This window comes from Xiphophorus hellerii, chromosome 9, assembly GCF_003331165.1.
Source record: "Xiphophorus hellerii strain 12219 chromosome 9, Xiphophorus_hellerii-4.1, whole genome shotgun sequence".
Taxonomy (NCBI): domain Eukaryota; kingdom Metazoa; phylum Chordata; class Actinopteri; order Cyprinodontiformes; family Poeciliidae; genus Xiphophorus; species Xiphophorus hellerii.
In genome coordinates, this window is record NC_045680.1 from 22,634,788 (window position 1) to 22,650,815 (window position 16,028).

The 16,028-nt window shown below is 41.4% G+C and overlaps 1 protein-coding gene across 2 annotated transcripts in view; it reads left to right on the forward strand.

The window, feature by feature from the left end:
- scfd2 (sec1 family domain containing 2) overlaps positions 1-16,028 on the forward strand; it is a 129,580-nt gene that overhangs the window by 51,331 nt on the left and 62,221 nt on the right. For both annotated transcript variants that reach the window (XM_032571845.1, XM_032571844.1), the window contains exon 5: positions 10,423-10,714. In XM_032571845.1, the coding sequence (XP_032427736.1) occupies positions 10,423-10,714 (292 nt within the window). The remainder of the gene's footprint in view (positions 1-10,422; positions 10,715-16,028) is intronic.

Here is a 16,028-nt window from a genome sequence, read left to right on the forward strand (position 1 = left end):
TCCAGTGTACAGTACGTTGAAAAGAGTTGTCATTCATCTTAGAAGGTTTTTACATTTTGTCATCTTACGACTACAAGGCTTTGTTACAGACAAACATCGAATAGTGCAGATTTGTGAAGTGGAAGGAAAACAATATGTGTTTTTTTTTATTATTGTTGACAAAAAGAATCAGAAAAGTTTGCTGTGACATATTTGTCTTATTCTCTACCTGCCGTCTTTGCAAAATAGCTCAAACTCAGTCAGCTTGAATGAATTTCAAGTCTTCTTTATGAATTTAGGTGTGGGCTTTGACTAGGCCATTCTAGCTCATGAGGTTTGGTTTAAACCTTTCCATTGCTGCTCTGACTTCATGTTTCAAGTCATCGTCATGCTGGAAAGTGAAATTTCTCTCCAGTCTTAAGGCTTTTTCAGACTTTTGCAAGTTATCTACCCAGATTAGCTTGTATTTATCTTCTTCTTCTCAACTCTTCCCAAGTTCCTTCTCCCTGCTGAAGAGCATCATCCCTACAGCATGACCTTTCAATTTTGGTGTCATCTTCCTTCTTCCAAATGTTTGCTGTCTACTTCGTGGCTTTAAACAGACTTTACACAGACATTTCTTGCGGCCTTTGCTCTTTTTGGCATAAAATGCGACTCCTTTAAACAGATCCTCCCACCTGAGCTTTGATCTCAGCTGCTCCTCCAAAGTTATCATCGACCTTCTAGACACTCCTCTGATTAATGCTCAAAGTTTGGGATAAACTTCTCTACAACTTCACTCCTGACTTATCTGAAGTCGTCCTTGGTCTTTGCGATGCTCGGCTCTCTAACAAGCTTCTCAGATTTACTCTGATATTAGATTACACACAGATGGACTCTGTTTACCAAGAAGGTTTTGAAGGCACTTGATCTTATTCATTTGAATAAATATTTTTTAAAAACTGTATATCATTCTGCTCCCAGTTTACAATTCTGCCCTCCTCTTTGAGGTAACGTGACAAAACGTCGAATACTTCTGGAGATGCTAATTGATAACGTAGGCTTCATTTAAAACAAGGATTTACGTCTCATTTCTCATTTGACTAAAACCATCAACCTATGAAGTTTATAAAGTTTCAAGCTTATGAGTTTTCCCTTTGTATCAAAAATTACATCATAAATGAGTTCCTCATATGAACCAAAATACTCAAAAACATGCTAATAAGAACATGTTAAATAAAAAATGTTACCCAGTATAGCCTGATATGAAAGACAGAGCTTTGTGTCATACTCTCTGTGTTCTCACATTGTTGATGATATTTAGATCTTTTTTTTTTTTAGGTTTGCATGTGTTTTCACTTGCTCTGCATGAAGTTTCTCTGCGCTGCTGTAAATCTTTAGCCTTCCGACAATTTGGGTCCTCTTGTGTCTTTGTTGTATTGTTATTCCGACTCCAGCGTGTTATTTTCAGTGTGGGTTTCTCCCATTGCAGACACGGAAGAGTTGACTGACTGACGGATAAGTCAGAAAAGTGGTCACACTGCACACGTGCTAATAGATTTGTTGTAATAAGAAGTTCCTGTTTCTTCTGTACGAGAGCCGTTTCTGCTCAGTCATCAGGTTGTCCGGGTGAGAAAAAGGTTGAAGAAGACGAGCGACGACACACGACAAAACTGCAATCTGTGGGGTTCCAGTCGTGGTGTGTTTTGGCAATGCCTGCGGTCGCTCGCAATGTCATTATGTGTGGTGTAATAACAAACAAACTCCTGGCGATGCTACTTTCAGTCATCCGTCACTGCAAAAATGTCGACTTAATCTGCAGATGGTGGAAGTTTCCTCACCGTAGAAGAGGATTCAGTTGATTACTCTCATGCTCTTCATCTGAGGTTGTCTTACAGTTGTATGAGCAGGACATCTGAAAGAGGTTTAGTTAGGCAACTTTAATTATTATACTGGTTTTGCATAGGACTATGCCTGTCACAATAACAAGTTTTGCTGGACGACAAATTGTCACAGAACTTATTGCGATAAACGATAATATTGTTGTTTTGAGACTATTTTCAAGTAATGCAATAGTAATAATGCAGGAACACATTCTCAATGATCAATACACTTTAAATTCTAATGGACATTTAAACACTGGAACAGAGAAACTACAAATTAAATTAATTCTAACGTCTCTGTAAACAAAATTATCTATCAAAAAAAAGGATAGTTGAGACCAAAGCACCAGGTTGAAGACTTTCATCATTCAGTTTTTAATAAAAAGAGAGAGAAAAGATCAAAACGATAAATCAAGCAAATGAAAATTATTGCGTTTCTTTTCATTTATCATGTGATTAATTGATTTATTGTTTTTTTGTGACAGGCCTACATTGGATTAACCAACACAATGAAGTAGGGCTAGGCGATATTATGCTATATAGAGCAGTTCTCTTCAATAACAGTGAATGGATGAAAACATTAACCACCTCCAACCTCACTTAAAAAAAAACAGAATATGATTGGCCAGAATAAATACTTTGCAGTCTGTTATAATAATGGTATGATTCCCCTGGACCAGATTTTCATAACTGCTTTTATTTTTCCACTTTAATAGATTACGAAACCACAGCATCTGCAAATAAATGCATAAATGTCTGCTTTTAGTTCTTGAGAGTTATTGAACAAACAAGCACAGCTGAACATGTTTAGAAGTTCATAATAACTTGACTTCCATCGTGTTTACTGAACTCAATATAATAAACTATTGATGACTCTTTTTTTTTTAGCTGCTCCTCTTCCTCCTCAACCAGCTCTACCTCTGGCTGCCGGTTAAGCTTCGGTCTATCGTCCAGACCTGCAATGAAGCGTATAAGACCAAAGTAGAGGATAAAGGTCATTTAATATATTACAAATATGAATCTGAAAAGTTTTTCCTGCATTTGTATCAGAACCATTTCTACTGGCATTGTGGCTATGTGGCAAAATGCTGTCAGTAAATCTAATGTCTCACTGACAAAAGTCGTGGATTTAATCTTTAATTTTTTTCAAAATGAAAGATTCTGAAGATATGTAGATACGTCGCTGTTACAAGAATGAATCGCAGCAAGTTAATAACTTTGATTTATTGGTTCGAATGCTCACCAGAGCAGGCTATCTCCTTTTTTTGTGTTTACAGTCACGTTTCCGACATTCTCCATAAAGACCCGCACTCTTTTCACACAAGATAGAATAATAGCTGTTTAAAAGAATCCAGAGATAAACCAGGTTCTTTTTTTTTCTTCTTTTTTTTTCCGACTCTCGCTCATCTTAAGGCAAATATCCGCTCTTTAGATAAACAGAAATTTCCCGGCGGGCCCAGTTGTCGGATTTGTCCCCGTCACCACTGCAGGTAACGCTGAACCTGTGCCTCCTCTGCTGGGATCCTTTCCGTGTGGGATTGTGTGTCTCCCCCCCGCCCCCGTTACTCCTGGAGGAGAAGATGAGCCGCGCACATTAACAGCACGTCTGGAAAATCTGCTGTGATTTTTACTTTTATTTTTTTCTAATTCTTGGTTCTGGTGTTGTTTACTTGTTCAGAACTCTGCCAGCTTCCCTGAGTCTGAGCACATTAGTTGTTTGTCTTCCAGCTGCTTTATGACAAATCAATAGCGAGCTTGCTGAACATGATTTAGAGTTGATCTTTAGTTGCTGTCTTCTGGCTTAAAAATTTATGGATCGTGCTCTTTAGAAGTTTGCCTGTGTGCCTTCCAGCTTTGCATGTTGTTATTTGTGAGTGCAAATTGAATGTGATTATATATTTGAAAATGAAGCACATATGTGCTTCCAAAGGAATGTGAGAAACTTTTTTTTTTTTTAAGGTTGCCATGACAAATGTGAAGGGATGCATTTGCCTTGATTCATGTTCGAGGAGAGAGACTTTCAGTCAACAAGAAGAGCAAATCTGCGTCCAGTGTTGTTGTTACTCTCTCACAAACCTGGACCTCCAGTACCCATCTCGTCCCCTTTGAAGCCCCCCCACAGGACCCAGAAAAGGGGTTCATTGTGCAGGCAGTGAGCAACATTAACGCAAGCGAGGCCTGCTTCTGGTTAGTGCACTGCACTCCGTCTCAAACACTCACCTTCCTCCAGGGGTTGCATCTGGAGCTGGTTTCCTGTTGAGCCGGGCAGAGGCGGGGTTTTGGCCCGGGCCTTCGATTGGGTGAGATGGAGCCCTTATGGAGCCCAGGGTGGTTGGGATTGCCAAGCGAAGATCTGTCAATCACTTGCACACAGATTCGAACCAGAACGCTGCGCCGGAGAGAACCAGCGACGCCTCAGGTTTCCATTAATAACCTGCTGGTGCGTTTTAGAGTCGGCCTGTTTGGGGAACAAAGAGGACGTCTGTAGAAAGTTAGATTTTCCTCTGAAAACTTGGTTATTTAAAGCAGTGTTGTCGTCTAGTAATTGGAGTACCTAAAATTATCATTTGTGTGACCGAATAATACCGCTGTTATGGTGTAATTGTGCGTAATGGTCACATTAGCATGGGGCTACATGGTCAGTGCATCCTGTAATTGTTATAAAAATAACGTTGGTTTCCTGCTATTATGGTAGGAACCTGCACTGCTCCCTGAATTCTGGACTTACAAGATCTTATATCTAGTGTAGAAGTTTAAAGGTGTTTTATTTATAACTTACAGAAGTGGTTATGTGTTAACAATAGCAAAATGTTTAGTACAGGCTAGAATAGAGAAAAGTTCTATTAAAATACAGAGTTTGAATGTATAAATTAGATTTTCTATTCCATACATTCATTATGACAATCTTATATAGTGTGATACAGCGTTATGAAACATAAACCATCAAAATAAGATGTCAAATTGAGGAAAACACGATAAACACTTCAGTTTACTGAAGTGAGATTGTTTGTGCTTAACCAAATACCACATTTTATGATTGCTTACACTCCATACTGTTGCACGTTAATTGGATCCAGTGTAAACACGCGAGATTGTGTTCGTTTCTCCAAAATATCAAATTTAGCAATCTGCTTCCCCATCCGTCCTGATCAGAGCCATGCCTGTGCACCAGCATCACGAGTCGGGTGCGGTTGAGTTCAGCGCCGGGGTTGCTTTCTCTCTCGGCTTCCCTCGGCACAGAGCCTCAGTTCTGGAGCAAAGACTTCCATTTCCTGCTCTGGCGCCATGACACGCGGCTGACAGCAGCTTTTATAGGCTTCTTGAAGGGACCCAGTTGCGCTCGATGCTTCCTCTAGCATGTGAAAAGAAAAAAATGCGTGCATACCACACTGTAGGCAGACTGTACAGTGCACAGAGTTTGGAAAAGCACAGTATGGTGCTTTTTGTAGAAGGTAATTCAAGATGAATGACACAACACTGAACACTGTGAACCTTCACAAATATGCCACCCTCCTCCAGCGCTAAGGGTCAGCTCTGTCTCACGTCTGAGAGGCTGTAATGAGTTGTTGGACAGAAACGCGATGGGTCCGATCGCTTTGGCTTAAAAATAAGACATCTTCAATCGGTGAATTATCGGATCACTTAGTGCATGAAGCTCACGACAACAAGAGCTGTTTACAATATTCTGAGAAATGTTTGCCCAAATTACTCTACCATCTCCCTTTTGTTGTTTAAGTAAAGATGAAAAGTCCACCTGATGTAGAATAAATCAGTGCAGTTTTGATCAATCTAAGTCATTTAGACTTTTAAACCAGAGGTGATCATATGCAGCCCAGAGTTAGCTAAGTAGCCATTTAGCTATACAGTGATAGAAAGCTAGAAATCAGATGCTAGCTTCATTGTCATTAAAGTCTGCTGGGTGCCAAAAATGGTGCTATCCCAGCAACCTGCAAGAATGCACCACTCCAGGTCAAAAACAACCAATCATAGCCAGGAGGAATGTCTTAGTGCTGTCAATCAAACCTGTGTACATGCTGCTCTGTGCCCTAATGATGGAGAAACAACTTACCGTTCCAGGAAAACCATTTATCCGCCATCATCAGTGGCCATGCTAAGGTTTTGCTGACAGGGAGAAGCTGTAGCATAGCAGAGAGCAAGCGTCTGAGCGGTGCGTACACAAGCATGATGGGCAACGCTAAGACCCTCCTCCTCCTGGCTCTGATTGGTCGTTTCTGACTGGACGTGTATTTCTGCAATTGCTGCTGAATGAGAGCACTGGGAGCAGGCAAAAGAGTTCAAATTTTAACACATCTCTTACTATAGTGTCACAACAAAGTGACAATTTTAACAAATGTGTAAAAAAAAGAAGCATATTGTTTATGAAAGTTACATAGTATCGCTTTAAAGTGGTGGAAACTTCTGCCATAGTTTAATAACCAAAAGGCGTCAGTAAGCACAATGACCAGTCTTTATTAGTTGACTAATTAAGCAAAAAAGGGCAACTAAATAACTATTTCCTCCCTTGTTTCAAAATAAGAGTCTCGAACTCATGTTCATGTCTAGGGATCATAATAATAGGCTCTTTTCAGTAAAGTCATCCAGTTAAATAGGTGGACTCTATGAAAAATGCCCACAGTTCACTTTGTTGCAATACCATGTAATGGACTGTCACGGGTAGATAGTGGTTTCTGTGAAGGGATTGCAGCCGAAAACCTTAGAGGCCACAACAAAGTTAATAAATCAAGAGTAAAGGCTCAAGGAACTAGGCTTTCTAACACTGAGAACATACTCTTTGTGTGCAAAGAGGTCCAAAAGGTAACACGAGCTCAGCTCTGCAGTGAAGTAATTTCTAACAAATGACTCCCTCCAAATCTCCCCCCTTTCAACTCTCTTTGTCACTGTTGCCCCACGCTGACAGCGTCTGATGCCAAAGCTGCACGGCAAACAGAGCTTTCTGAAACGATGATGCTGTTTGCTGACCACGGCACGCTTAAGGATCAAATAAAAGTCCTCCAAGATGTGCTCAGACATGTTTGGGATGGATGAATGAAAGAGGAGATGGAAAAAAGGAACGTGCTCAGCAGCTCGCTGTTAAAACAGCCGCTAACGTCTTGTTTTTCCTCTCCCCTTCGCCGTCCGCCCGCAGAAACGAGCGAGGCAAAAGATCCCGAACATTGTTTGGCAACTCAGACGAGCGCAACTTGGAGAGGTATTTGATTTCACAACGCTTGAGAAGAAAAATGTGTGGTGAGATTGTGTTTGAAGAGTCCCTGAGGGCAAGTGGTTGGCTGGAGCCCGAGGTGGGGGAGAGGCCTCGTTGGGGTTGAGCGTACCGGCAGAAACACCTCCCAGAGACGCAGCGCAGATCGATTATTCAAGCATGAGGTAAATGTCAAGAAGTTAGTATGGTGCTAACTTTATTCAGAATCATGCATTAGCAGTCAATAACGAGTACCTCTGTGGAGCAGTCGGGGCGTTTTGGGGGTTTGGCTGGACTGTATTGTATCTTTGGCTCAGTGCTGAGTTCCTGTGGATCAGGCGTAGTAGCCAATGGTTTTCCCACCACAACAACATCAGCAGCCTGTCATTCTCTGAGCCTGTTTGTCTTGTTAAGAGGGACCACAGAGCTCTTCACAGAGCAATCCCATGTCTAAATAAAACGTACTACAGGGACGTTTTGAAGCCCCGTCCGACTCAAGCTGACCATTAAGCTCTCAACAATCGTTTCCTTTCTACTATCGGCAGTCTTTCTGCTTGTCGTATCTGTTTTGGTGCTATTTCCTCTGAGCTTCATTATTCACAATTCACATCACTTGGTCAGCCTGCTGCCTGTTTTTCTATTCTCCGGTCACTCTTTCATTTGAGCTTCATGTTTTTCATCAGACAGATTAGGTCCACGCCCTTGTTTATTGGTGTATGAGCTCACCCTCACTGTAAGAGTGGCCAGTGGCCTGTGAAGGATCTTGTGATCTATTGCTTGTTGGACCAGAGCCCCATTCAGCCACATTGCGTTCCCGACTACTTAGACCTGCAAAATCACAAAAACAGGCCGCTGTACCTCAACTTTGCCCCGAATCATGGGTCCGTAAGCATTTGTGCAGAAGTGCGCAGTGTTTGGGATACAGAGAGTTTCCAAGAAAATTACACAGACGAAGGAAACCAAGTGAAGCTGTAAAATTAGCAAATGGAACAATGATGTCATGCACAAGTCGAAGGTTTATATCATTGTATTTTGTTGAATTTATCGAAATAAACATTTAATCTACATGAACGTTTGCCTGTTACTTTGTTATATGAACTGATGTCAACCTCAGTCTATATATGGCAAGCCGTAGTACTTAGGGTAAGTTGCATTGTGGGAAATTAGGTCAGAAAAATGTATTTTCTCTTTTAAGTTTAAATTTAATCAACTGTTGTTGTTTTTTTGTTTTTTTGGAGCACGTAATCAGGAAATGACAATATTGTTGACGATTGCAACAACAGCATTGGCTTCCACTAACCCAGATTTTTATGATTTTTTCCCGTCTTTTTCATCATCATGATGTCACCACAACTGTTTTCAGCTTTAGGAACTTGGTCACAGTATCAGTGGGTGGGCATGAAGGGCAGTAACAGTTCAAATTCAAGCAAAATTTATTGAAAAGACGACAGTTTTCAATCTAATTGAAGGCAAAAATGTGGGTTATAGTTAGAAGGTGAAAAGATGTCAACCTCTTAACCCTGAAGTCGAAATATGTTTAAAAAGTTTTTCTGGTAGATGAAATGGGCTGAGCAGTCCTGTCTGTCACCGTCTTAGTTTAGGCTAAATTCAGTCAGCATGCAGAGACTAAAACATGTTTGATTTTTTATGTATTTTTGCAGTCTAAAAACATGGACTGGCCAAATTGCTTTAGCCAAAAATATGTTTATTGGCATCCAATGTTTGAAAGGTTCATAACATAAGACGTTATCATTGCATTTGAAATATTTTAGCCCAACAAATATTACATCTGAGGGGTCTTTTGTTTTTGCGATACTACACGCATTGCTATATTAGCATTTAGCGTAATTAGCAACTGTAACTAAATTGTTTCTCTCCCACCACGAGAGTGTAGACCTTTAACTTCTTTCTGCCATTTCTAAAAGGCTGACAACATTTCCACATCCAACATCTTCCATAATGACAAAGACCAAAAACTCCACTGAATTAAAAAACGAGTTTTCTTGGATGCCTTCAATCTTACTGTTGAAAGTCTGGTGCTAACATGTCAAGGTTGTTTTTTTTCTTTTGTTGTTTTTTTTTTCCAGTTTTTTCTCCGAAGAGTTTTTGCGGCGCTAGTGGCTCGTATTTTTTCGACAGTAGGCAGACAGGAAGAAGGGTGAGGAGAGGGGGGAAGACATGCGGCAAAGGTCGTCGGGACCGGGAGTCCGCGTCGAGGACTAAGGCCTCCAAAAGTGGGGCGTGCTAACCCCCTGCGCCACCACAGCACGCCCCATGTCAAGGTTGTTTTTAATAAAAAAAAAAAAAAACTCAAATGGCTATTTGTATAAATGGTTTAGTTTTTAAACACCTGTCATGATTCGGCGTCCGCCAAAGCCATTTGTGCTGTGTGTTCACTGAGCAGGATGATCAAATGTAAAGGTCAGATGGGAAACACTTGTTTTTGGTTTAGACTCTTTGATTTACAGTCAATAACTTGTAAGGTTATGATTTGAATATTTCGATAGATCAGTCTATGTTTTGCAGACTGGTCATTAAGTCACTAAGCCTTTTCTCCATGTTTTCATCGTGGAAGACAAAACAATGAACATCTTTGGATTTGAGCTTAGCAAAAGATCTGAGTCCTTCATGATCTTGTTTGCACCATTTTGTGTTAACAGTTGTTGGATCCACGTGTTTTATTGATATTTGACCGTGGAAATCAGTATTTTAACGGCATATCCATTTTAAGTTAGTAATAATAATTATATATTAACAAAATAAATCTGTTATTTGGCGCACATATGTGGTATTCCACTCGAGAATACCACATGCCTGCACCGCTCATAGAGCATCTTACAAGGGAAAGAAGGGTGTTTCTAGGTTGCTATTGACTCAGTTGGTGTTGGAATTAGCAAACAACATTCCCATTCTCTACAAATCCAAGAAATCGTGGAGAAAACGGCCTGTGGGATTCTAAAGGAGGCAATTAAAGTGTCCAAGGACTGAGCTGGCTGTGGAGTGCAGCTCTGTTTTACTCCGCAACAACACCTGCAACAACATGACCTTCACAAAAAGTTATTGGAAGAAAACATTTCCTGTTTCCTTACAAATGAATATCTATTTAAAAAAGAGGGGGGATAGATTTTGGAAATGAGATCCTTTGGATTGATTCAGACTGAATAGGACATCCTGGCCAAAATTAGCAGATGTATGTTTATAGGAGACGTTGCGCAGATTTGCTTGTGAGACCTAATTTGTAATGAAATCTGTGACCTGGTTTTACCGACAAGGTTTTGACAGGGGCAGCCTTAACTTTGCTGTACTCACATTTGCACGATGACCACATTGTTAACGTGAAACGCATCTGTGTGTGTGTGTGTGTGTTTCCCCATGTCCTAGGCTCTTGGAGACAGCGACTTCCCGACCGTGCTGAGGCAGCTGCTGCCCTTAATGAAGCCCCGCGGAGGCGAGGACAGGTCATCGTCAGGGTCGAGGCTCGGCCAGGACGAGTGCGGGCCGGAGGAGCTGATCCTCCTCCTGATCTATCTGTACACCCTGGCTGAGGAGGCGCAGCACTCCGCGGACGGCGGGGAGGAGGAGCTGGCGAAGCTGGAGCGCGAGCTGATAGGAGCGCTCACGCTGGTCATCACCCGGGAGACGGAGCTCAGCCCGCTGCTCCAGAGCCTCACCGGTGAGAGAGCTCTCCTGCTGCCACACGTGGTTTATCCAGGTGTTAGCAGCTGGGTGTTTGTTTCCTCTATCTCTGTCTTCAGTGCTGTTAATGGGAGGATTTCTATCAGTGTCTTCACACTCCATCCTTCTCATCAGTTCCTCGTGTCACATCTCTTAGGGCAAAAACACGCACACTTCTACGAGCTACACAAAAAAAGTCCCCTTTTTTTTAGCGTTGATAGCTTTAAACTCTAAACCCATACTCTGTAACAGTAAGACATTTTGATATTTTACCTTCTGACTTTTTGTGATTATTAAAACTAACTGTTTTTTCAGGGTGCATTCACACCAGCCATGTTTAGCCCCCTTTAATCAGACTGTAGTTTGTTTGCCTAGAAATTCAGGTGTGTTTAGGGAAGGGTTAATTACACAATTGATCTCTGATACAGACAAAAGTGAACTACGATCCGCCTAATATCCAGGTACCTGTTTGGTTTAAGTTGAATGCCAAGGGGATCAAAGCTCCAAAAACAGGAACCGGCCTACAGCGCAGATCATTCTCGCTCAATATACTCAAAACAAATGTTCTAGTGGGAAAAATAGCTTGTGATCTTTTGCCAATGAGAAAATAGAAATCCTACAACCACCAAAATCTGACACAACTTTGTTTTTTTTTAGTTTTTTTTTTTTACATTTTGCAAAGAAGGCATTTGCAGTCATTTCTTCTTCAGAGGTTTTTGTGTCGTTTTTCCTCAGTAGTTCTTGGTGCAGCGCCACCACAGGCGATGGAGAGGGAACAGGTTTTTCATTTAGTTTGGTTTGTTCTACACAATGCGGTGTGAAAGTGAACGGCAGCCGCTGAAAATGGAACAAATGTTGCGATTTTAGTCCCCAATCAAACCGAGTCTACCAAACTATCGGGTGGGAAAACACAAGCTTCTCCACAACTTTCTCCCTGACCTGCCTGCTAAAAATGCAAATCATACAATTTAAAATTTTGCGTTAATTAAAGTCACGTATAATTTTTCTTCCATTCATAATTTTAAAAAAACCTGTAAACAAATTGGAAAAGAGCTCATTGGGTCTGGGTTGTTTTGCAAGGCGCTGAATTTGTTGACCAAGCGGTTGGTGAACTGTAGTGTAGATCAAGGCCAGCCACTAAGATGAATGGTCCGTCTGCCTCAGCACCACAGCCAGCGCACCTCCCTCAGAGTAATAGCATCTTTAACCTTGAGCCTCTAACATAAGCTCTCCTCCCCCAGCCGTAAAGTTCACAATTAATCCCACTTTTGGTTTGGGCTTGCACCATACCTTAGCACACGCCCTGAAATAGCACGCTGTGGTTTTGTCTTATATCACATCTGGGGTCACGTTGTATATACTGTAGGGGTTTGGTAAATCTTCATAGCGCGCTAATAGAGACTGCTGACCGCTCTCTATCCCACTTTTCTCCCCTATGAGAAGTCTCTGACTCTTCCTGTTCCACTTGGCTGGGTGCAGTTGGTAATCGAGGAGGGTGGTGGGGGTAAGTTCAAGCTGAGAGTTGTGGTTCATGTAAGAAAAAAGAAAACAAAAAACCCTGACTTTGTTATAAACACTTTGTTGGAAGGAAGCCCGCTACGGGGTGCCAGGTGCGTTTAGGACAGAATAAAGTCAACATGTCAGGGGAAACCTGGCAGTTTGTGCACTTTTTAAGGTTCAAGTGTGTGTTGGCGTGCGTGTGTGGATGGTTTTATAGCGGCCGACAAAGCGCTTTGGCTCGAGTAACATGAGGAGGAGGTCGTCTGTCTCAGCATCCAGAGCAAAACATTGATTGTGACATTCCCCCCAATTAAAGGAGTCAAATAAAAACCAGACGCCGAACGGAGGTTGGTCACCATGAGAACGGCAATTCTCCCCCCCCTCCGCTTTTCGCTTTTAGCGAGCGGCTCGAGTTTTAAGCGCACTGTGGATGAACTGTGGGTTGCAAACGGGGTGCAGAATCACCAGAAAAATATACAGAGAGGACAAAATACCAGAGGACAAACGGGAACTTGAGAATATAGGAAAGTAAGCATGACAGTGTAACCCACCCTGTGTCTGCTAAACGTCTCCATCTGAGAACTTAGGAAATGATGTTCTTCAGACTTCCAGGCTCTGTTGTTTTTGTTTGCTTAGAGAGCTGGAGAAGCTTTGTCTAATTTACGTGTTTAAAAGCAACTTTCATGGTGTTTTGTTCTTAACTAATGCCAAGGTGTGGGATAATTTCACAAAGCAGTTTCCCACTTGAAGGAGAATCAGGTTCTGGAAATGCCCAAGTCTTACCCAAAACATGCGGACGTTAATCGAAGTTAAAAAATACATCAGATGTGTGTTGTCATGCTTGGTTATAAAAGACACTTCTTTTCAAAACAAAAGTGCTCGCATCTTGATTTTATTGAGCCTGGGTTTAACAAAAACAACATGGCTTTTAGGGTCCTATTGACTATTTCACTCGTTTGTGCGCTATACTCACATCAAACGACGAATTAATCAGGTAATCAATTGATCTGGGTTCTTTTTTATTGATGTCACGTGAGGTAATCAGGCACTCTTTTAAGAGCAACAACAGGATATAAAGCAAAGTTATGCTAATCTATTTAGAGACATAATTTGTAAAGATATCAGAACGAAATAGTCTAACATCTCTTTTATGCTTCTTTTTTCTTCATTTTTTCCTCTCTGTCAAAATGAGGTGGTGTTTTCTTTTTTTACACAACCTGCAAGACACAAATAACGCTGATCTTATAGAATGCAGCACTGCTTCCTGTGCATTTCCCTAAATGCAGTGATAATGCCTGATGTTGGTGTCCTATATGCTTGATTGAACTATTTTAGAAGTAGATCATCTTTTTCTGTACGTTTTGCACTCTCCCATAGCTTCATGAAATCACCCCAGCATCTAATGGCGATGCCTTTTCATGTTTGCAGGTGACGTAACATTTTTCCGTCACTGTTGGCATGCTTGCTGTAAGAAACCTTGGTCATGCTAACGGTGATTGGGCTTTTTAGCTTTTTATTTATTTATTTATTTTTTATTTAGCATTACTCCTAACAGCAGTGCAGTGCGTTGTCAGGCAGGTCAATAAGTGCTGTAAGATTCCCCTGAGATCTCAAACCAAAAATTTAGCAATAGTCCTTTTTGTGCCCAACTCCGTAGTGTCGAGCCTTTCAGCCGGGGAATGTTACGTATATGATATTCTACAATAAACAATTAGAAATCTTTAACATAAACTATATGTTACTGTAACCTTTTCATCTTCCAGAGTCCAAAATACAGTGAACACTCGTTTTCCGCGGAGGTTGAGTTCCAAAAAGAACCCGTGATAGGCGAAATCCGTGCAGTAGTTACCTTTATTTTTTTACAATTATTATAAAGCATAATTACATACTCTACATTGAAACCAAAGAGCAAAGCCTGTTTTCAGGCCTAAGCATTTTTTTTAACATATAGAATGCATCCTTACAAATAACTACAGTAAAGTAATCATTTTAATCATCAATACGAAGTACAGTAGGGCAAACTGTGACTCGCGTATTTCTCTGTTCCTCTGACTGTGATGCTGCGGCCTGACTCCGCTCTCTGGTGGCTTTTTTTTCTGAAGCCTGTGGTGCAGGTGTGTTTTTTCGAGAGAAGAACGTAGTTATCGGTAGTTGTTGTCGCTCTGTTTCTTCTGGGCAAAAATATTAGGCAAAATTTGACAAGCTGTATATTTAAATACTGTAACGTTATTGGCACACAGGTAGAGAAGAAGCTCGGAGACTGTTTAGCCAATCAGGGCGCAGTACACAATGCACTGTGAAAAAAAAAAAACTGCACAAAAAAATCCTCGAAGCAGCGAGGCCGTGAAAGGTGAACCGCGTTATAGCGAGGGTTCACTGTATATCAGCTCTCCATCCAAATCTGAAAATGGAGCAAAATTATTTGTTATTTTTACCCCCTTAAGCACTTCCAAAATGTTTACTTCAAGAGCATGACGGTGAGTTTAGTTCTTAGACGTACGGTGATGTGTCAAAAGTCAAAATACCCATTGAGTTGAATCACATTGCAACCTCAAATTTTAGTATATTCTGTTGGAAATGTTTGTGATAGACAAACATAACTAGGAGCAAAATTCTTTTGTTTTTCTTTTCATATAAATACAAATCTAAAGAGTGTGGCAGGCATTTATATTCAGCCGCCCCAGTCAGTACTTTGTGGTTATTGTCTCTAAATGCTCCTGTTTTGCATGTGAGAAATGTTTCTCTTGTGCCTTTAAAATCTGCATTTTAACATCTTTTTCTTCTAAGCGGCGGTTCTATGCTTTTGCTCTGTCTTTCAACCGTTACTTCAAAAGCACTTTGGGTTTTCCTGCGTATGAATAGTGCAAGATAAATCAAAGTCACTCTTTTTTTTTTTTTCATTTTCATCTACACACCAAAAAAACCGAGGGAAAACCCAGCCTACCCCAAAAATATTTCAGCATATAGTTCCCAGGTTTACAATGCAGTGCCGCATGTTTATAACCGAGTGTGTGAAACTTGCTGTTGTGTCTTTGTATTGTTGTCTCAGAGTATGGATGTGATTAAAGGGCTCGAGAGCATTTATCCAAGAAAATGGTTCTGCTCATTGCAGACTGGGAAATGATCTCCCAAAACCAAAACGCTCCACAGCCGACACCACATGTGGGGAGAGCCCGATTGGCTGCGGGCGGCGCTGCACAGCCAGAGCGAACGACGGGATTGGACGAAGAGGCCGGACTGCTCCCCAGAGCCGGGCTCTGATTGGGCCCTGCCGGGCTCTTCAGCGTACAATGCTGCGGTGTGTGTGATGTGTGCAGGTTGTAAATAGCTCCAAGCAGTTACTGTTAATTCCTCGCTCAGTTGTGGGAAAAAACTACATTTATGCTGGTTGGAATAAAAACAAAACAAAAAAAATCCTCAAGCTGTTTTATAGATGCACTTCCTGTCGGGCCTGGTATAGCTTTTGGTAGAGAATCAGTCATCAACCCTGATTTTTTAAATTCTCCCATTTTTATTTTGTTTTGGGGGGTTGAGGGGCAAGATTGAAAGGCTCAGCCAAAGGTTTGTAAATCCCCACCCTTGGACAGCTTTCAGGGTCAGGAAGCTGAATCATAGCTCTTGCTCTTGAAGTGAGTGGGTGTCGTTCTGCAGAGGTGAGACTCGAGTTTTAACCCCCAACTGGTGCTGATGCTAGTGTTTTAGTCAGTACACTTACACAAGTGGGTGGGGGGGGGGGTGAGTTTTAACGGGAAACGCGATGGTTTTTCATCTTGTTCTTCTCTTTCTGCGTCAGCCACTCCTCGGGTTTGTTA